The sequence below is a fragment of the Prionailurus viverrinus genome, chromosome D4 (genome assembly GCF_022837055.1).
Source record: "Prionailurus viverrinus isolate Anna chromosome D4, UM_Priviv_1.0, whole genome shotgun sequence".
Classification (NCBI taxonomy): domain Eukaryota; kingdom Metazoa; phylum Chordata; class Mammalia; order Carnivora; family Felidae; genus Prionailurus; species Prionailurus viverrinus.
Window position 1 is genome coordinate 21,609,147 of NC_062573.1, and position 23,521 is coordinate 21,632,667.

General features: G+C 35.5%; 1 protein-coding gene across 1 annotated transcript; it reads right to left on the bottom strand.

The window, feature by feature from the left end:
- Positions 1–21,852: 21,852 nt before the first annotated feature.
- LOC125150041 (olfactory receptor 13D1) lies at positions 21,853–22,797 on the bottom strand. Its single transcript, XM_047829356.1, has one exon. The coding sequence runs from the start codon at positions 22,795–22,797 to the stop codon at positions 21,853–21,855; it is 945 nt and encodes a 314-aa protein (XP_047685312.1).
- Positions 22,798–23,521: the final 724 nt, after the last annotated feature.

Genomic DNA, 23,521 nt, shown 5'->3' on the forward strand with positions numbered 1-23,521 from the left:
GGGAGAGAGAGAGAATGAGCTGGGGAGGGACAGAGAGAGAGAGAGGGAGACAGAGTATCCGAAGCGGGCTCTGTGCTGACAGCACAGAGCCTGTTCTGGGGTTCAAACTCATGAGCCGTGAGATCATGACGGACGCTCAACTGACTGAGCCACCCAGGTGCCCCTTTTTCCTCTTCTATTTTTTGGATTAGTTTGAGAAGAATCAGCATTAACTCCTTGAAATATTTGGTAGAATTTTCCTGTGAAGCAGTCTGGTCCTGGACTTTTGTTTTTTGGGAGTTTTTCTGGTTGCTGATTCAATTTCTTTGCTGGTAATTGGTCTGCTCACATTTTCTATTTCTTCTTTAGTTTTGTTAGGTTGTATGTTTGTAGGAATATCCATTTCTTCTAAGTTGTCCAATTTGTTACCATATAGATTTTCATAATATTCTCTTTCAATTGTATTTCTGTGGTGTTGGTTGTTATTTCTCTCTCTTCTTTCATTGGTGATTTTATTTATTTAGGTTTTCTCTCTCTCTTTTTCATGTGTCTGGCTAGAGGTTTATCAATTTTATTGGCCTTTTCAAAGAACTAGCTCTTGATTTCATCAATCTGTTCTATTGTGTTTTTTTGTTGTTGTTGTTTGTTGTTGTTTCTATATCATTTATTTCTACTCTAATCTTTATTATTTCCTTCCTTTTGCTGGGTTTGAGTTTTTTTTTCTTTCTGCTCCTTTAGGTGTAAGGTTATGTTGTTCATTTGTGATTTTTCTTGCTTTTTGAGTTAAGCCTCTTTTGCTATAAACTTCCATTAGAAACACTTTTACTATATCCCAAAGATTTTGGATTGTTGTGTTTTCATTTTTATTTGTTTCCTTGTAATTTTGATTTCTTCTTTGATTTCTTGGTTGACCCATTCATTCATTGTTTAGTAGCATGTTATTTAACCTCCATGTATTTGTGCTCTTTCCAGATTTTTTTCTTGTGATTGATTTCTTGATTCATAGCATTGTTGTCAGATAAGATTCATGGTATGACTTTGATTTTTTTTGAGTTTGTTGAGACTACCATTTATTTTTAAAAGATCTGTGATCTGTAAGGTAGTTTTAGATTTGGAATGGAAAATAGCCTCTAAACAGCATTTAAAATATAATATTTTTCTGTGACTATTTTTTTACATATCCCTAAAATGCCTGAAAAATATATAGGTTAAGCATTTTGAACATTATTAGATATCCTAAACTTCTGATAAAACGTTCAAAGGACAGGTAGTTCAAAGATAGAGGAGTCCAACCAGAATAACTGGATTTTTAAAATAGGCTAATGTGATATAGGGCAACTACTTAGTTATTTAGACTGGATGGACAGACATGACATAAGGAGGTAACATGAAGCCTTTAACATAGGTACACAAGTATATTTCATGTATGTGTACACTTTAAAAAAATAATAAAATGAACATCTGTGCCCCTGCCACCAAGCTCAGTAACCTAGAAGCTCATTACATGTTCTTTCATGGTACCATTTTCCCTATAACACCCTCCCTGATCTCCCTGAAGTAACTATGATCTTGAATTTTGTGTTAATCATTACACTGATTTTCTTTAAAGTTTACATTTATAAATAAGACTATACAACGTATTGTTTTTGTTGGTCTATTTTAGAAATTTCTTTAAATGGAATCAGATTATTTTTATTATTTTGTTACATAATTCTTAGATTTAACTTTAGGTTTTTGAAAATCACCCATGTTAATATAGTTGTAGTAATTTATTTCTCCTGTATACTATTCTATACCTTAATTTATTTGTCCATTTGACTATATGGGCAAAGCTGTTTGACTCTGTGGATGTCTCCTGGTTCCAATGAAAGTATTTCTTCAAGGCAGACATTCTAAGCCTTTTTTGTGTTTTAAAACCCTTTGGAAATCTTGTGAGTCTATGGTCTCCAGATGTTTTTAAAGGTATAACAAATGAATAGGGTTACAAAGAAATTGCAAAGAAGCGTGCAAAGAAAACAAATTGAACTAGAGTCATTAAGATATTATACACTTGAAAATTGTTGAGAGAGTAGATTTGAAAAGTTCTCAGGGCACCTGGGTGATTCAGTCAGTTGAGCGTCTGACTTGGGATTTTGGCTCAGGTCACGATTTCATGGTTCTTGAGTTTGACTCCTGCATTGGGCTCCACACTGACAGTGCAGCCTGCTTGGGATTCTGTCTCCCTCTTGTTCTGCCCTTTGCCTGATCACAATGTGTCTCTCTCCCAAAATAAATAAACTTAAAAAAAAAGTTCTCAACACACACATACCTACAAAGGTAATCATGTGAGGTGATGAATATGTTAACCTTACTGTGGTAATCATTTTGCAGTATATATGTATATTAAACCATCTCATTGTAACCTTAAACTTATACAATATTATATGTCAATTATATGTCAAAAATCTGGAAAACATAAAAGCAAATCTTCAAAAAGAAATAGACATACTTGTTTATTAGGATACTAAATTGCAAAGTCTTTCAGTGTATATGAGATATAACTTTGAATTAACGATAAGCATATAAGAAATTTTGATCTGTTAATGTAATTGGTAATATCTATGATTTTTATTGGTTACAAAGTCTCCAGTCTTGCTAATAATATTGTGATTTGTTGCCTAAATTTCATATTCAAAGGAAATGCTTATTTTCAGTTAGAAGTAGGTGGTATTAAATGTGTAATTTTTTTTCATTCAAGTTACCAGACCCTGTGAATTCTATACCTAGAACCCTTGGGGATCTGTGTACTGGAAATTACGAACCACTGTTCTAGTTTATATACCTAGGAGTGGAATTGTCATAAGATATGAACATGTTTATTTTTACTAAACAGTATAAGACAAACTCTTTTACAAGTTTATACCATAATCGCAGCATATGAGTTTTTTCTGACCAATTTTTTAATTATTGCCCATTTGTTTTAATGAATGTAACCAATAGGAATCAGTTAAAGGGTGGAGGAAATTATATGAGGTGGGCAAAGGCAACAATCCACATGATGGTGTTCCTGCGTGATTTTGTCCAAAGGTCAGGTTCATGCAGATCTGCAGTAGGAAGCAGGAGAAGTGGATCCAGTGCTGTCTCAACTGAGTAGGAGGGCAGTAGCTCTGCATGTAGACTCCATGCTTTTATTGTGGGGACATTCCTGGGTAAGTACTTTTCTTAGTACCGTTATATTCTGAGGCCACTAGATGGTGGTATAGACTACTTTTTCTTCATTAAATTCTCAAATTGTGCTATTTTTCTTGTAATTTTTGAGTTTTGTAACTTAAACTATAGATATTTAGAGTGGAGTTAATTTACAATTCTTTTTTTTTAAATACAGGATTATATACTGGAAAGGAAAACTTTAGTAAAGATGAATTACTATCATAACTTTTATTAATTGCTTTATTATTAATATAAGTAAATGGTAATAAAATATTAACTCAGTTTTCAAAATGTTTTTTAACAAGTATCCTGCTCATATCAGTGAATATTATTAAACACCTCTTGTGTGTTGAACGTTAGATTGGATGCTCTGGGGAAAGAAAAAGACTGGATGCCTCTTCAGCTTGTCGACATGTCTTGATATTTCTGTATTAGCCTTGTTGCTGCTAGTCTTCTTAGTATAAGTTGCAGGAAAGATTTGTGAACAGCTTAATATTAAATATAGTATGAATTTACTTAATGTTTCTGTTGATAAATTATTTTTATTACTAAAACACATAAAATGAGTTGAGTATATATTCTATTATATCTTTTGTAGATATATTAATTGGCTTTCTTTATGTTTTGCATTTGAAAGTGAATTCTAGTACTGAAGACATTTTAAAACCTCTTATTAATAAATGCAATTATTTCCTAAAATAGGCTTTGCAAGTCTATTGCTTTGAATAATCTTTGTGCCTCACAACTGTAGTTGGGGAGAAATGTTATGAGGGAAGTATTTATGGACTTTTACTGAATGTTTTTTATTTTTATTACTAAATATGGCTGGTTTATTTCCTCAGTATAACTTGAAGCACCTCTTAGCATTATGGAATCGGGGTAATTAGTTTATGGCAGATCTTTTTTCAAGAAGTTCCTCTTCCAAGTGAACACCCATTATCCAGTGCTCACCAATGTATTTATCTTCACCTCCACAAGTTGTCATAGATATTTACTAGCTGAGTAATTAATTTGCTTTTTGATCTGTTTTGGCTTTACTTGAGTATCATCGATTGTTTTTGCAGAATCTTTACAATTTTTTGTTTGTTTATTGTCAATATTGTATTAAGGGCTGCAGGATTAATTGCAAGGGTCTTGTAGGCTGTGTCCAAACACTGGGGGCTTGTTTTCTCTTCTGTCACTTGTTAGGTCCTTCAGGATGTTGTTGAGGATTTTCCCAAACTCACTTTGTGATCTAACTTCAAATGTCCCTCTATCTCTTGTGAAGGTTGACAATCATATAGTTTATGGGAAATCAGGTCTATTCAGATTAAAATCCCCTCTACAAAATATCCCAAGTTGACTTCTCAAGATACCTTAATAGTGCACCCGGAAACAAGCTTACTGTTCAAGATGGTTTTCTTCTTATATAAGGACACCAGGGCACTTGGGTGGTTCAGTCTAGTGAGCGTCTGACTCTTGGTTTTGGCTCAGGTCATGATCTCATGGTTTGGGCTCAGGTCATGATCTCGTGGTTTGTGAGTTTGAGCCCAGCAACGGTCTCTGTGCTGACATCCTGGAGCCTGCTTGGGATTCTCTCTCTCTTTCTCTCTCTCTCTCTCTGACCCTCCCCTGCTTGTGCTGTCTTTCTCTCTCTCAGAAGAAGTAAACTTAAAAAAAGGTGTTTTTTTTTAAAGACACTATTGAAAAATACAGTTCCCCATTTTCCTATTTGCTTGGAGTCATCTGAAGCCCCCACTCAGCACAAAATAAAAACTGAAAATAGTGAAAAGTCATAATAATTTTATAGGCTGCCTCAGTATAATATCTGTCTCATTGTATTTTTCTAATTAACAATTGATCCTGAGCATGTAAGTATTTTGGAATGAGATATGTTGGTAGATTCATGTTACTAGAGCCTCCTTTATGAGACTCTAATGGGAGCTAGGGCCTCATTTGATTATTTAATCCTCATTCCTATTTAGCTGATCTTTTCATTTTTAAAGAGGTTTTAGTAAATATTTACTTAAAAAATCAAGTCAAATACCCCATTCCTATCCCTCTTTCAGAGAATGTCAGTGATAACTTTTGCCCAAATAAGAGAGTATCAGATTCTAATGAGTCAGATGTCATATAGGAGCTGTCATGTGTGTTTTGTCTTCTATTGAACTCGTTATTACTCTCTTTCATTTCATTTTGTGACATTGGTATTTTCATTTTACAGATTAAGACAAAAGCAGCAAAAAGAAGCTTAAAGAAGCTGCTAAAGGCTAACAAAATGATCAGTTTAGAGGTGGTTCATTTTACTTGCTCTCCTGTAATCCTATGTTATAGTATGCTATAACTTAGTTGTTCTTTCATACATTAATATTTGGATGTTTCAGTATGTCCATTTTTAAATTATGCTTCAGTGAGTAGCTCTGTAAATATCTCCTTGGGCATATACCCATAAGTGGAATTAATGAATCAACTTCACACTTTTTGTAGTATCAATATATACTCCCAGTGGCAGTGAATGTGATTTCTTCTTTTTTCATATTCTTTTTTAAAAAATTAATAATTATTTTAATTTTTATCATTATTTTTTTTTATTTTTTATTTTGTTCATGTTTATTTATTTTTGAGAGAGACAGAGACAGAATGTGAGTGGGTTAGGGGCAGAGAGAGAGGGAGACACAGAATCCGAACCAGGCTGCAGACTCTGAGCTGTCAGCACAGAGCCCAATGTGGGGCTCGAACTCATGAGCTGTGAGATCATGACCTGAGCCAAAGTCGGACGCTCAACCGACTGAGCCACCCAGGTGCCCCTCATTATTTTTTAGGTAGACTCCATGCCTAACATGGGGCATGAACTCATGATCCTGAGATCAAGTCACATGCTCTACCAACCAAGCCAGCTAGGAGCCCCTTCTTTCTTCATGTTCTTAATTTTTATAGAAGTTTAATATTTGCTTATCTTTTGGCTGAGAAGTGTCTTATTGATTTAATTTATATTTCTCTGATTTCATGTGTGTTGAAGATTTTTTCATAACCTTATAGGTTGTTTCAGTTACTTTTTCTTAGAGGTCGCTGTTTATACCCTTTGCCCAATTTTCTGTTTTTTTTTTTTCTTATTAATGTGATAGCTTTTTAAAAAATATTCTGGTTACTAACCTTTTTTTGGTTGGATTTGTTACTGATACAGTCTTCCATTTGTGCTATTATTTAAACCTGTTAATGATGCATTTTTGCCATATAGAATTAAAAATTCTAATTTTGAATTATTAATCCTTTGTTTTATGCCTTTGTTTATTTTTTTAAGTTTATTTATTTATTTTGAGAATGAGAGAGAGAGAGAGAGAGAGAGAGAGAGAGAGAATGAGCATGAGCCTGAGTGGGGAGGGGCAGAGAGAGAGAGAGAGAGAGAGAGAGAGAATATCCTAAGCAGTCTCCATGCTGTCAGCACAGATCCCCATGTGGGGCTTGAACTCATGAACTGTGAGATCATGACCTGAGCTGAAACTAAGAGTCGATGCTTACCCGACTGGGCCACCCGGGTGCCCCATCCTTTATTTATTTATTTATTTTGCTCATTTGAGTTACACTTTTCCTATCCCTGTATATAAAGACATTCTCCTATATTTTCCTCTAGATGTTTTACAGTTTTGCTTTTGGTGTTCAATCTATCTAAAATTTATTTTGGTAACAGAATGAGGTGGAGGTTTAATTATTTTTTCAATATTAATAGTCCATTACCAAAGCATAATTTAAAATACTTCATTCATTCCTTACTTACTTGTAATACCAACTGATATCAAGTATCATTTATTGGATATAAATTTTTGTATATGCCCAGGCTATTTCTGAATTCTCTACTCTATTTCATTAATATATTTATCGTTGTCTGAACCAGAATTATGTTATCTGAATTGCTCTAGCTTTATCATCCATCTTGACATTTGGTACAGTAAATATGAGATTTCTTATTTTAACATTGTCTTGGCTACTCTTGGTCTTTACTATTCAATTTGAATTTTGGGTTAACCTTCAGAAATTTTTAAACAACTCCAATTTCATTTTGATTGACATTTACACTAAGTTTTTAGAGAAATTTGGGATGAATTAACATATTATTCTTGAAATTCCTAACATGAACAAAATATAGCTCCCCAATTTGTGGGAAATGTTCTATGTGCTTTAGTCAAGATTTATATTTTTCTTCCAAAATTACTTATCCAGCTTTTATAGATTTATCTGTGGGCACTTTATACTTTTGTTGGTGTTGTGAGATGCTTTTAAAGTGCATTTTCTAAACAGGAGCACCTGTGTGGCTCAGTACAGTAAGCATCTGACTCTTGATTTCGTCTCAGGTCTTGATCTCACGGTTCATGAATTCAAGCCTTACATCTGACTCTGTGCTGGTAGTGTGGAGCCTGCTTGGGATTTTGTCTCCCTCTCTTTTTGCCCCTCCCCCGGTCTCTCTCTCTCTCTCTCTCTCTCTCTCCAAATATATACAAATAAAACTTAAAAAAAATAAAGTGCGTTTTCTAAACAGCTGTAACTGCTATAAAAAACTTGAATTTTGTAAATTAATTGTGTGTTTAGTAGCCTTGTATAGCCTCAGTTTAAATTTAAGGCTTTTTTATAGTTTTTTCTCACTTCCTATGTAAACCTTATTTTTGGACAGTTTTGCATTAAAGCTAATCAAGACCCTGAGGGCTCAGAGAAACTTTGTCCCTCTCTTAACTACCTAGAAGAATCTAAATTGGGAGTCTTTCTCAAAATAAGAATTATTACTGGAGATTAATTTTATATGAGTGACTCGTGTATGGTAGGGCAAACATCTAATTACCAAACATCTGCCCTTTTTTTTTTGTAAAAAGTAACTATTATCATTATTATGGAGAAACATTCAATGATGCATGGCTGTTATTATCACTATATTATTATTTTTTAATTTATTTTTTAAATTTAGTTTTTTAATGTACATCCAAGTTAGCATATAGTGAAGCAATGATTTCAGGAGTAGATTCCTTAATGCCCCTTACCCATTTAGCCCATCCCCCCTCCCACAACCCCTTCAGTAACCCTCTGTTTGTTCTCCATATTTAAGAGTCTCTTATGTTTTGTCCCTCTCCCTGTTTTTATATTATTTTTGCTTCCCTTCCCTTACGTTCATCTGTTTTGCATCTTAAAGTCCTCATATAAGTGAAGTTATATGATATTTGTCTTTCTCTGACTAATTTTGCTTAGCATAGTACCCTCTAGTTCCATCCATGTAGTTACAAATGCCAAGATTTCATTTTTTTTGATTGCCGAGTAATACTCCATTGTATATGTACATATACCATATCTTCTTTATCCGTTCATCCATCGATGGACATTTGGGCTCTTTCCATACTTTGGAAAGTTGTTGATCGTGATGCTATAAACAATGGGGTGCATGGGCCCCTTTGAAACAGCATACTTGTATCCCTTGGATAAATACTTAGTAGTGCAATTGCTGGGTCGTAGGGTAGTTCTATTTTTAGTTTTTTGAGGAACATCCATATTGTTTTCCAGAGTGGCTGCACCAGCTTGCGATCCCACCAGCAGTGCAAAAGAGATCCTCTTTCTCCACATCCTCGCCAAGATCTGTTGTTGCCTGAGTTGTTAATGTTAGCCATTCTGACAGGTGTAAGGTGGTATCTCAGTGTGGTTTTGATTTGTGTTTCCCTGATGATGAGTGATGTTGAGCATTTTTTCATGTGTCGGTTGGCCATCTGGATGTCTTCTTTGGAGAAGTGGCTATTCATGTCTTTTGCCCATTTCTTCACTGGATTATTTGTTTTTTGGGTGTTGAGTTTGATAAGTTCTTCATAGATTTTGGATACTAACCTTTTATCTGATATGTTGTTTGCAAATATCTTCTCCTATTCCATTGGTTGCCTTTTAGTTTTGCTTATTGTTTCCTTCGCTGTGCAGAAGATTTTTATTTTGATGAGGTCCCAATAGTTCATTTTTGCTTTTGTTTCCCTTGCCTCCTGAGACGTGTTGAGTAAGAAATTGTTGTGGCCAAGGTCAAAGAGGTTTTTGCCTGCTTTCTCCTTGAGGATTTTGATGGCTTCCTGTCTTACATTTAGGTCTTTCATCCATTTTGAGTTTATTTTTGTGTATGGTGTAAGAAAGTGGTCCAGGTTCATTCTTCTGCATGTTGTTGTCCAATTTTCCCAGCACCATTTGCTGAAGAGACTGTCTATTCCATTGGATATTCTGTTCTGCTTTTTCAAAGGTTAGTTGGCCATACATTTGTGGGTCCATTTCTGGGTTCTCTATTCTGTTGCATTGATCTGAGTGTCTGTTTTTGTGCCAGTACCATACTGTCTTGATGATTACAGCTTTGTAGTACAGCTTGAAGTCTGGGATTGTGATGCCTCCTGCTTTGGTTTTCTTTTTCAAGATTGCTTTGGCTATTCAGGGTCTTTTCTGGTTCCATACAAATTTTAGGATTTTTTGTTCTAGTTCTGTGAAGAATGCTGGTGTTTTTTTGATAGGGGTTGCATTGAATATGTAGATGGCTTTGGGTAGTATCGACATTTTAACAATATTTGTTCTTCCTATCCAGGAGCATGGAATCTTTTTCCATTTTTTTGTGTCTTCTTCAATTTATTTCATAAGCTTTCTACAGTTTTCAATGTATAGATTTTTCACCTCTTTGGTTTGGTTTATTCCTAGGTATTTTATGGGTTTTGGCGCAATTGTAAATGGGATCGATTCCTTGATTTCTCTTTCTGTTGCTTCATTATTGGTGTATAGGAATGCAACTGATTTCTGTGCATTGATTTTATATCCTGCAACTTTGCTGAATTCATGGATCAGTTCTAGCAGTTTTTTGGTGGAATCTTTTAGGTTTTCCGTATAGAGTATCATGTCATCTGTGAAGAGTGAAAGTTTGACCTCCTGTGGGCCGATTTGGATGCCTTCTACTTCTTTGTGTTGTCTGATTGCTGAAGCTAAGACTTCCAATACTATGTTGAATAACAGTGGCGAGAGTGGACATCCCTGTCTTGTTCCCGACCTTAGGGGGAACAAGAGAGTTTTGTTCAAGAGAGTTTTTATCAAGAAAGGATGCTGTATTTTGTCAAATGCTTTCTCTGCATCTATTGAGAGGATCATGTGGTTCTTGTTCTTTCTTTTATTGATGTGATGAATCACATTGATTGTTTTGAGGATATTGAACCAGTCCTGCATCCCAGGTTTAAATCCCACTTGGTTGTGGTGAATAATTTTTTTAATGTATTGTTGGGTCTGGTTGGCTAATATCTTATTGAGGATTTTTGCATCCAAACATCTGCTCTTCTTACTGCTCTGTAAATTTCCCTCTTCCCTTTGAAGCTCCAGGCCCCTATCCCATTCCCTAGGATGGTGTATATACCTAATTTTATTTTTCTGTCTTTGAACCTCTCATATGTGGAGCTCCTATAGGTATGAAATTAAATTTGATTTTCTTATGTTAATCTGTTTCATGTCAGTTTAATTCTCAGACCAGCTGGAAGAATATTAGGGTTGAGGAAAAATTTTCCTCCCACACTTCTCTCCTTTTCCCCCCTAATTTCCTCTCTTCCTATTTTCTCTTTTCTTTCTTCTTTTTATTTTTCTCTTTCCTTTCCTTCTTTCTTTTCTCTCTCTTCTCTTTTTCCTCTTTCTACTTCTCCCTACCCCCTTCTTCTCACTTCTCTTCTTCCTCTTCTCTTTCTCTCTCTCTGTATTTGCTGTGTAGGATTTTTGTGCAGTGTCGAGTTTGTTTGGAACTTTAAAGGAAAAAGGGAACTGTTAGTTACAAGTCTTTGATAAATACTGTTTATCAAGTTAAAGAAGTTTTCTTCTGTTTCTAGTTTGATAAAGTTAAATATGAATGGGGGTGCCTGGGTGGCTTAGTTGGTTAAGCATCTGACTTCACCTCAGGTCATGATCTCACAGATTGTGGGTTTGAGCACTGCATCAGACTCTGTTGACAGCTTAGAGCCTGGAGCCTGCTTCAGATTCTGTGTCTCCCTCTCTCTACTCCCCCACTCGCTCTCTGTCTCTCAAAAATGAATAAATGTTAAGAAAAATTATAAATGCCTGTTGAATTTGATCACAAGCTTTTCTTGCATTTAATAAAATAATTATTTGTTTTTATCCTTTAATTGATATTGTGGTGAATTACATTAAAATATCTTTGAGTGTTAAAACATCCTTGCATCTCTGAGATAATCCCTACCTGGGTGTTTAGTATTATTATTTTGTAGTTTATCATATTGTTTGCTAGTATTTTATTGATAATTTTTCTATTTACATGTATTAAGTGAGATTGGTTCATAATTTTTTTCTGTCTTATTCTGTCCTTGTTCATCTTTGGTTTCAGTTTTTTATCAAGCTTAAAAAGAACTGGAGGACCTTGTAACCCCTTTTTTTATATTTTACAAAACAATTGGTGTATGGTAGGGGTTACCTGTTCTTAGAAAATGTATTAGAAGTATCCAGCAAAATTGGGCTTGGAAAAATCTGTTACTACTGATTCAGTCTTCACCTATCTTTACATTTTTCCATTTCCTCTTTTTATAACTCTTTGAATTGGATTCCTAGTGTATTAATTTTTCAATCTTTCTTATTTTCCAATTTATTTAAGACTGTAAATCCCTTCATCTCACCAATTTTGGTAATCATATTATCATAAAGTTATAAATATATTGAAATTTCAATCATGAGTTTTTTTGATCTATCAATTATTTAAAAGTATGTTTCAAATTTTCCACTTTTAAAAGACATTTTTGGGGTTTCTCTTTTTGATATTGATTTATTTAATTTTATTTATTTCATATCATCTTTTCTCCTTTCATCTCATTTCCAGTTAGTTAACATACAGTGTTATATTACTTTCATGTGTACAATACAATGAGTCAACAATTCCATACAATACCATACATACATCACGACCAATGTAGTCCTTAATCCCCATCACCTATTTCATCCATCTCTCACCCACCTCCCCTCTGACAACCATCAGTTTGTCTTTATAGTTAAGAGTCTGTTTCTTGGTTTGTCTCTCTCTCTCTCTCTCTCTCTCTCTCTCTCACTTTTTTAAAATTTTGCTTATTTGTTTTTTTTTTTTTTTTAAATTTTGTTTTTCAACGTTTATTTATTTTTGGGACAGAGAGAGACAGAGCATGAATGGGGGAGGGGCAGAGAGAGAGGGAGACACAGAATCGGAAACAGGCTCCAGGCTCTGAGCCATCAGCCCAGAGCCTGACGCGGGGCTCGAACTCCTGGACCGCGAGATCGTGACCTGGCTGAAGTCGGACGCTTAACCGACTGCGCCACCCAGGCGCCCCTGCTTATTTGTTTTAAGTTCCACATATGAGTGAGATCATATGGTATTTGTATTTCTCTGACAGACTTATTTTGCTTAGCATTATACTGTCTAGCTTTATCCATGTCAATCATTGTAAATGGCAAGATTTCATTCTTTTTTATGGCTCAATAATATTCTGTTATATATGTGTATATATATGTAAGTATGTGTATATGTATGTATGTAGTATGTGTATATATATCATATATGTATATAATATGTAACTATAATTCTATGATAAACATAGTGTATATGTATCCCTTTGAATTAGTGTTTTTGTATTTGGAGGGTTATATACCCAGTAGTGTGATTACTGGATTATAGGGTAGTTCAATTTTTAATTCTTTGAGGAACTTCTGTACTGTTTTCTAGAGTGACTACACCAGTTTGCATTCCCAGCAACAGTGCACAATGGTTCCTTTCTCTCTGCATCCTTGCCAACACTTGTTGTTTCTTGTGTTTTTGATTTTAGCCATTCTGACCAGTGTGAGGTGATACCTCATTGTGATTTTTATTTGCATTTCCCTGATGATGAGTGATGTTGAGTGTCTTTTCATTTGTCTGTTGGCCATCTGGATGTCTTCTTTGGAGAAATATCTATTTATGTCTTCTACCCATTTTTAAATTGGATAACTTGTTTTTTGGATGTTGAGTTATATAGGTTCTTTATATATTTTGGATACTAACCCTTTATTGGATATGTCATTTGCAAGTATCTTCTCCCATTCAGTAGGTTGTCTTTTCATTTTGTTGATGGTTTTCTTCACTGTGCAGAGGCTTTTCATTTTGATGTAGTCCCAATATTTATTGTTGCTTTTGTTTCCTAGGATATCTATCTAGAAAGATATTGTTACAGCCAGTGTCAAAGAAATTACTGCCTAAGCTATCTTCTAGAATTTTTTTGGTTTCCCATCTCACATATAGATCTTTAATGTATTTTGAGTTTATTTTTGTGTATGGTGTAAAAAAAGTGGTCCAGTTTAAGTGTTTTGCATGTAGCTGTCCAGTTTCCCAATGCCATTTTTTGAAGAAACTGTCTTTTTCCCACTGCATATTAATTGTCTGATTTTTGTTGAGACTTGGATCTTTTTCATTCTTTTTTTTTTTTACGTTTATTTATTTTTGAGACAGAGAGAGACAGAGCATGAACAGGGGAGGGTCAGAGAGAGAGTGAGACACAGAATTGGAAATAGGCTCCAGGATCTGAGCTGTCAGCACAGAGCCTGACGCAGGGCTCGAACTCATGGACCGTGAGATCATGACCTGAGCCGAAGTCAGCAGCTTAACCGACTGAGCCACCCAGGCGCCCCGATTTGCATCTTTTTCTAATCATCAAGAGCTCTATAAGCATTTTATTATATTTTATTATATATTCTCTACTGTTTGAATGCAGAGTGATAGACATACATGTTTGATTGCCATAATTTTTTAAAGTGTTTGTTTAACTTAACATAATCTCTACTTAGTAGCTTTACAATCCTCCTGAATAATACCAAGGACCTTAAACTATTGATCTCTTATTTATTTTTTTTTTAATTTTAATGTTTATTTTTGAGAGGGAGAGAGAGACACACACACACACACACACACACACACACACACACACAGAGCATGAGCAGGGGAGGGACAGGCAGAGAGAGAGGACACAGAGTCCGCAGCAGGCTCCAGGCTCTGAGCAGTCAGCACAGAGCCCAATGCTGGGCCCAAACTCACAAACCGCGAGATCATGACCTGAGCTGAAGTCGGATGCTCAGCCGACGGAGCCACCCAGTTGCCCCTCTTATTTCTAATTCTTCTGTTATCTTCCATATTTTTTTATGTCTAAGATTTCACTTTTGCCTTTTTTTTTTTTCCAATGTTTTTTATTTATTTATTTATTTTTGGGACAGAGAGAGACAGAGCATGAACGGGGGAGGGGCAGAGAGAGAGGGAGGCACAGAATCGGAAACAGGCTCCAGGCTCTGAGCCATCAGCCCAGAGCCTGACGCGGGGCTCGAACTCACGGACCGCGAGATCGTGACCTGGCTGAAGTCGGACGCTTAACCGACTGCGCCACCCAGGCGCCCCTGTTTTTAAGATCCCCAGTTGCAAGTGCTGTCTCTTGCTCTCTTTCCTTCTCTCTTACTATCTTTTATAGTGACAGTTTATTCGCTCACATATTTATCAATGTATTTATTTGCTGTTTTTCATTCCATTCTTTTCATCTAGGAAAAATTTCTTTCTTATCTGAAAGGGAAAGGGGAAAAATCTCTTAGTTTTTTCTAAAGCTGTATTTTTGCCTCTTGAAAGTTAGTTTAATTTAGTACACAACTCTATATTTTCAGTTACTTTGTTTGAACAATTTGAAGATTTATTTCATTGACTTTGGGCCTCTATTCTCACTGATGTCATTTTTAGTCTATTCTTAACTTTGAAGCATTTGAGAAAAGTAAATGTTTTGTGATGTTAAGATATAACAAGATCATTATTAAGAACAGACTGTTTCATTTTAGAATAACTTTAATACGTATTCTTTGTGGAAAGCATCATGACATTCTTAGACCAACTTTATAGTTCCTTTCAGGCACTCATTTTACCATTATATTATGCTTAATTGTAAACATGCTTTTACCTTTATTATATATTAATTTTAAAAGTGATTTCCTTTCTAGTAAATGTCACACATTTTTAAAATAATAAATTCAAAACCACTTTTTATAAGTATTAGATTTTGAATTTTAAGTGCACCTGCTGAGTAATATTGTAAAAATCTAAACTATTACACAAAGGAACAAAAGAACAGAGAGGAAGATATCTTGTGCAGCATCTATACAGAGAACCTTATTCTGGGAATATAATTTTCCTTTTTATACTGGAAAAAGAAAGAATCACATTTTGGTTTTCCTAATTTGACATCTTAGAGAAGAAACTTACGGCAAATGATAATGTCATACCTACTGAAACATAATGTGTTTTATACACTCTATACATCACAGTTATTCTTAGGACTTCTAATGATTTCACCATTATAGTAAGACAAGTAGTTTTAAAATGTAAAATTTCCTAAGCTAGTTTAAACTTAAGAAATAAGTACTCCCTTAAAATCTATTTTGCCTTGTGCCTTTATATAATTATTTTGGTATTTGTCTCTTTTTCACTGGACGTTTTCAATTTTTTTTGGCTTATGTCTCTGAATTTTAATCTGCTGTATGAGAACTTAAGGGCATTAAACCCAAAGATACCTAATTCACAAGCATTTGTTTCTTTATGAAGACATACTTTTATACTGAACCAAGATCAGTATGATACATAGTGCTTATAATTGTTCTGGCTGATTTGCTTCAACAGTTTCTTTCATTTGTTTGGTCACTGACTTGTGCGCTTACTCTATCTTTCAAAATGCTATGGAATTTAAACATTTGTTGAGAAGCATAACATTTATTTTCAGTAGTCCTTGTACCACTAATACCAATAGCATTTATTACATCGAGTAATGTCTCATTTTCCATTATTAAATAATGTTTTACATTATTTAATGTAAATTAAATGTAATGTGCATTACAACATACACATTAACATTTATATTCAGTAGTTACCAGAATCATTATTATAATACAACCACTATTAATGTATGTTATCTTTAACATATAGTGCCTCACATTTATAATCATTGTTTGTCTCACATGTGGTATGAATATGAACAGTGTAGAAAAGAAATAGTCATTGTTTGAATGAACTTCAACTTCTTAATTAAAAAAAAAATGCCCTGGGAAATGTGAGTGATTATGTAACTTGATCACTTTAAGAATAGCAATGTTATAAGATATATAGGTGATTATCATGTGAATATATAGGAATGGCATTTAAAACTTTATGGTCTTAATCATATTGAAAAGGTGGAATTGCAGAATAAATGGTGTAGAAAGAACTAAATTTCTTTTGCTAAGGTCTATGTAATCTGACATTCCTGGGGAATTAGTAGTCTCCTAAGAAATAGCCAAAAACACATGAAGGAATATGGCAATACCACATCATGCCCAAAATGTTTGCTGTTTGCTTTTTCCTAATTACCTTAGAGGTTGATTCTGGTAAATCTTCTGGTATATATTTTTTCTTTCCTTTCTTTTTCTTTCTCCTTGCATCCATCCCCCAGGAATAGCAACTGAAATCCTGACAAGACTTCAGTATAGGAAATTAAATTTCACAGGGACCATTAAAATTTATTTTTAATTTCTCTCTTGGAATAGTTGTAAGTAACCTGTTAAAAAGTTTTGCCTTTTTAAAGTAGTGGAAATTTTCCCTAAATTAATTTTAAGGGAATTTATAATGACAGTATTTTTTTTTATCCAGTTTCTACCCTTCCCTCATTCATTGATACATTTACTCAACAGCTATATTCTGACAGACTTTGTATAATTTTTTCGAACATTGAATTATGAAAAATTTCAAACAAAGCAAAACTGAAATAATTTTACTTTGAACATCATACATTTACTAACTAGATTTTACCACCAACATTTCATTAGATTTGCTTATATCTATGTGTCTATTTATCTGTCTATTCCTCCATTAAATCCATTTCATTTTTGGGTGTATTTCAAAATAAACTGAAGACACCTACCCTTTTCTCTAAATACTTCAGCACGTGTATCATTAGCTAGAGTTTACAACTATATTTGTTCACAGTTCTCTCTTAATTTAAAATTTACATACATTAAAATCACAAATCTTAAAATAATATTCATAGTTTTAACAAATGCACGCCTATGTCACTCAAATTCCTATCAAGGCATAGAATATAAACGTAACCTTAGAGAAGTTCCCTCATGCCCTGACCTAGTAGATACTTGCTTTAATCCCCTGACCACACAGACGGCCACTGTTCTGATTTTAAAAATACCACTGATTAATTTTTATCTGTTTTAGAACTTCAGTATGTACTTTCCTAAAAATAACACTCAGGCTGCTGTGCAGAGAATAGATTGTAGGAGAACAAAAGTAGAACAGGGATGTGATTTGGAAAGCCATAGTATCTTAGGTGAGATGATGGTAGTTTGAACTAGAGTGCTAACAATAGATTTGGTCAGATTCAGAGTAAATTTTATAGAGTTGGTAGGATTTGGTGGTGAATTGTATGTGGGTGTATGGCATTGCTGGTGCCTGAGATGGAGAAGATGAAGAGAAATAGTTTGGGGATCGGGAAGGTCAAGGTTTCTGTTTTGGAAAGAAATTCCTATTGTATTAGATCTCAGGACATACATAGGAGTCACTGTTCTGTAAATCAGTATCTTTTAATTTTTGTCATTGTCAAGCTATAAGCTCAATAAACTAAGTAAGAGATTATATGTATGTATAACAGTTACATAGACTTTGCTTGATGTGTTACAGTCAAACTTCTGATGCCTAAAATGAACAAAACCATACATGACAGAGGGAATATTATTTTAACCAGGATTATTGCTAGCTGTATGTATCACATGTAACAGTCATACTGCCCGTATTGTATGAAAAGAAAATTGTTTTAAAAACTAATAGACTTTATGCAAAAAGCAAATTCCAAAGTACTTAATCTATTGATTAAAGACCACTCTGTTAATATTTGTAGGATTATTAAGACAAATAATTCACAGGTTCTGCTTTTAATGACCTTTCAATAAAACAACCAATATATTGTGTACATAATCAAAGGGAATACATCTCCGCATGATAAATACCCCAAAGTTTAAGTAGATTGCTATAGGAATTTAACTTGGTGGAAGAAGAAGTGGAGTCTTGTTGGCATGATAATAAAAGGCTTTCAGTCAGAGGAGACTTTTTTTGTCTTTGAATTTTTATAGATAGGTTAAAATGATGGCAATTTTAGATGGAGAGAATGGCATCAGCAAAGATGCAGAGGCAGCAGTCATGAGGATTAGCTACGCAATGGCAAATCAGCTTGTTCACTTTCATCATAAGATGATGATCACACATTCATTCATTCATGAATCTATAAATGTCAAGTAAATGCCTCTTCCTCTAGTCACCAAGGCCCTAAAATAAATATTACTTGTATCTTGCCCTCAGGGAACCCAAAGTCTATTAGAAGAGACAGACATGTATGGGAAAGGCTAAGAGGAGTGTGTCTCTTATTCACTGCATGGTATTAGCCAAGCACTGAATAAGGCTTTTTTTTTTTCTTATTCAATACTCATAAAACCTTCCACTGTTTAGGGACTGAAGTCTACATTTTATGTCAGGACAAGTGGAGACTCTGATACAATTTATAATCTTAGTAAATTGGAGAATTGGGAGTTTGTAATAGCCCTGGATTTGTTTTGTTTTATTTTTTAACTGTGTCACATCAAATAAATAAAATACACTGTAACAAGAAGTTTAATAGATGTGCATTTAAAAATGGAAGAGGAAGGGGAAGAAACAGTTTCTTCCTGGAGAAGCTGATGAAGTGGAGAAAAAGTGATGTTTGTGAAATGTGATGAAAATAAGAGGTGACATAAGTAGTACAAAAATTCGTGAGAATTTTAACAATGGTTTCCACAAAATTTAGACCCCGGGTTCTTCTTACAAAACCCATCATTTCTCCAAACCCCTTGCCCTTGGAAGAGAGACTCCATCTTACTTGAAAGAGGCTATTGTGATCAAGGAAGGGTGAGATGGGGGGAAAGACAGGGAGAAAACAGCAGGAAGACTGGATATTGGGAAATGAGAGAAGGAGATACTCCAGAGCAGTTGTGGGCTGTAATGCAAATGGCGATTTTGCTGTGGTATTGCAGGTTTTTAAGAAACTCAAATGGGGGTGGGGTGCATCTGGGGGCTCAGTCAGTCAAGCATCAGACTTCAGCTCAGTTCATGATCTCACAGTCAGTGAGTTTGAGCCCAGTGTTGGGCTCTGTGCTGACAGCTCAGAGCCTGGATCCTGCTTCAAATTCTGTGTCTCCCTCTCTCTCTGTCCTTCCCCCACTTGCGTTCTGTTTTTTTTTCTGTCTCTCAAAAATAAATGAGCATGTTAAAAAATTTAAAAAATCATAAAAACAAACTGAAAGAGGGGATGTTAAGAGTACTTTTGATTGTTGGATTCTGTTTCTTTGTAAAGAATGTACTGTATGGATTCCAGTTCTGTAAGGGCTATAATAAGCTTCTAATACTAATAATAAGGCAGGTAATGGGCTGAATTCTTTCCTTCTTTGGCTTTTTATTGAAAGTGTCTGGGGTGCCTGGGTGATATCCAACTTCGGCACAGGGCATGATCTCATGGTTCATGAGTTCAAGCCCCGTGTCAGGCTCTGTGCTGACAGCTCAGAGCCTGGAGCCTGCTTCAGATTCTGTGTCTTCCTCTCTCTGCCCCTCCCGTACTCATACTCTGTCTCTCAAAAATAAATAAACATTAAAGAAAATAAAAAAAAGAGATAATATATTGGTATATTTTCACAGACAGAACATATCACTCAAGGTGCTTGTTTATTGGACTTTAGTGTTTCTAAATTATTGCTGGTGAGGAAGCACTGGTTTTTAAAAACTTCCTGAAATTCTTTACTATAGCTCTAAGAGTGGAAGCTGCAGTCTGCTTTTGGAAGCTCACACTCCATTTTGAGCAAGACCATGCTGAGGAGTGCTTTGAGTTAGGTATCCATTCATTTTTATTGAGAGAGGTGCTGATTCTTATGGAAGAAGGAAATGAATAGACACTGTCAATGTTGTATCAGGACAGAAGCTAAAGAGGAAAATGGACATTAGAGGGCCCATGTAAAGGGGGATGGCTAGTAGATACCAAGAACAGTAGTATTTAATACTGATTTATTTTCCTTAGTGATATTAGTCCCTTTTTTGTTATATTCAAGCCTAAATAAAGGTGTTAAACATTGTGGTCTTTTGAATGTGGATATTTAGGAGACTTAGGTTTATTCTTTGTGGGCAAAATATACTGTTGAGAGCTTGACACAGAGACATATAAGATTACCAGGGAAGAATGATAGAAAAATTTATTTTATTTGTTTATTTTTTTAATGTTTATTTATTTTTGAGAGAGTGCAAGTAGAGGAGGGGCAGAGAGAGAGAGAGAGGGGGGGGGCACAGAGGATCAAAAACGGGCTCTTTGTTGACAGCAGCAAGCCCGATACAGGGCTTGAAATCATGAACTGTGAGATCATGACTTGAGCCAAGGTTGGACACCCAACAAACTGAGCCACCCAGGTACCCCTAGAAAAGTTTAGAATAGTCTGGCATAAAATCAAAACCAGAAACTAAGAAAATGGAAATAGTCCTCAGAAATAATTGGGGAGGTGACTGGAATGTCTGTAGGCACACAAAATAGAAATTAGATTACTTAGTTGTTAAAGGAAGGAGAGCCCCTGAAGGCTGGAGAACTTGGGGCCACTTAGGTAATATATTCTCATGTATTTTACCTCAAAAATATAAGTGGAGAAGTGGGTACAAAGAAATATTTTAGTTGGGACTATATAGTTGTTAAGTGATGGAAATCCAACTCATAAGTTTTTTATAAAAAGGTAATTTATTGATTCATGTAACTAAAAAGAATTTTTGTGAACTTACTTTAGACACAGCTGGATCAAGGAGTTAAAATAGCAGGATCACACACACTCTTCCTCCTTCTGTCAACACCTCTTTGCCTCTCAGATAGGCTCCCTGAACTTATTGATAAAGATTGGCTCCAGGCTTACACTTTATCAGTTTAAAAACCTTAGCAGTAAGAGTGCTTCTTTTCTTAGTCTGAGACAGCATTCTTGGGTTGAATTTGATTAGCCTAGCAGAACTCATCTCCTATACTGAATGAATTAATCACTGTAACCAGAGGGATTTGCTTTAATTGCCTAGCCCTTTGTTTCCAATGGTACCACTGTTTTCAGAGATCAGCTCCCTCCAGCACACATGGACTCAGAGGGAGGCACTGTTGAATGTCAAAAGAAAAGGTACATTCTTTTACCAGAAGAGGGGATACTAGACAACAAAACAATAGATGTTCAGTTTAAACTGAGAAAGGAGACCAGGAAAACAGAAGGAAAGTAGAATAACAAAACAGATGGAGAAGGGGAAAGGAAAAGAAGGAAGAAATGGGGAAGAGAAGAGAGATAAAAACATGGAAGAGAGAGAAGAAAGCAGAGAAGAGGGAGATTTATCTCGAGGAAAAGCCATGTGCCCTGTATGGAACCAAATGGCAGAGCTACATACAACTAGAAACTGCAGACTAGACATTATTCAGAAGGCTTACATGAGACTTCTGTGTTGAAAAGAATCTAAGTCCTATATTTGGACTTACTAGGAGATAAGTTCTCTTAATACTGGGTTCTCTGACTTCCTCTGTGAACACAAAAGATCTGATCCGGTCTCAACATGGAGGGTATCACATGCCTCAAGACCTCTTATATTTTCCATAGATGCAGGTGTCTGCTCAAGACTTTCTTCACAGCCTCTTTCACCTCTTTATTCCTCAAGCTGTAGATGATGGGATTCAACATCGGGGTTACCACTCCATAAGACAGTCCTATGATTTCATCAGATGCTTTTGTGTCCTTTGACTTGGGCTTCATGTACATAAAAAGGGCTGAACCATAGAACAGGATAACCACAGTCAGGTGGGCAGAACAGGTAGAAAAAGCTTTCTTTCTCCCTTCAGCAGAATTAATTCTCAGGATGGAAGAGAGGATAAAAACATAGGAAATGAGAATTAACAGCAGAGGAATCACCAGTAAAACAATATTTGCCACGGTCATGATAAGCACATTGATGGAGATATCTGAACATATGAGTTTAAGAAGAGCCAGGATCTCACAGGTAATATGATCAATGACATTATTCCCACAGAAAGGCAATACCATTGTCAGGACTGTTTGCACTAAGGAGTTTAGGCAGCCTATGATCCAGGACCAAGCAGCCATGTGCACATAAAGCACCCTGTTCATGATGATGGGGTACCTCAGTGGGTTGCAGATGGCCACATACCTATCATAGGCCATCACAGCCAGGAGGATACACTCAGTGGAGCCCAACCCAAGGGAGACAACCATCTGCAGAGCACAGCCAATGAAGGAGATAGATTTTCTCTCAGACTTAAATATGACAAGCATCGGGGGAATGGATGATGATGTGTAGCAGATGTCCAAGAATGAGAGGTTCCCAAGGAAGAAGTACATGGGGGTGTGGAGGCGAGAATCAAATGTGCTGATGACAATGAGGAGGCTATTTCCCAGCAGAATTATCACATACATGATGAGGCAGAGCACAAACAGAAAAAGCTGGAGCTCTGGGTATTTGGAAAGTCCCACCAGAAAGAATTTGGTCACGGTTGAATCATTCCCCATCTTCATGTATCCATGTCATGTTCAGGGTTTAGAAAAGGACAAGACTCAGGGAAATTTAAATTTATGATATAGATTTATCAAATCACTTTAACTTCCATTATTTTGTTTTATCCTTGGGTGGGCATGTTGAGGAAAAAGTTATGAAAGAGGAATAGCTGTCTTTCTGTTCAGAAAAGGTCCCACATGAGGGAAGATATTTTCTAATCCAGGGTGAATAACAGAAAGCAAAGCCAGTAACTTCACCAAAAACAATCCGTCACACAAAGCCTATCTTAATCCACTTCTGCTATTTCTCCCCACTGATGGTGTCAAGGAAGGATTATTGGGTAGATTTGCTTCACAGTAATCTTCATTAGCCTCGCCACAAATGAGTCTAAGGAAAAGCAATGTGTTTGGTATGCAACACAACTTCATGGAAAGTTCTCTAGTACCTTCGTCAACCAAACTGTCACCCCAAAGTCCCTCTAATGTAGAAATTCTGAAGCCACTACTGATACCCTCAATGCTATGAAATGGCCATATTAAATTTCTTTTACTTTCATGAAATACTACATATTCTCTTTCTTCTTCATGCATTTGTATATGCTGTTTTGTTAAGCTGAAAGGGCTTCTCCCAACTTAGATATTATCTTTCTAGCAAAAGTTTCTAACCTCCTAGTCTAAGTAGGGTCCTGATTATGTGTTGTCACTGAACCTGGTGCTTTCCATTCTGCTAGTATTCTTCACTCAC

Coding starts and splice junctions, on each gene's coding strand:
- LOC125150041 (XM_047829356.1), bottom strand. CDS start 22,797: ATGAAGATGGGGAATGATTCAACCGTGACCAAATTCTTTCTGGTGGGA.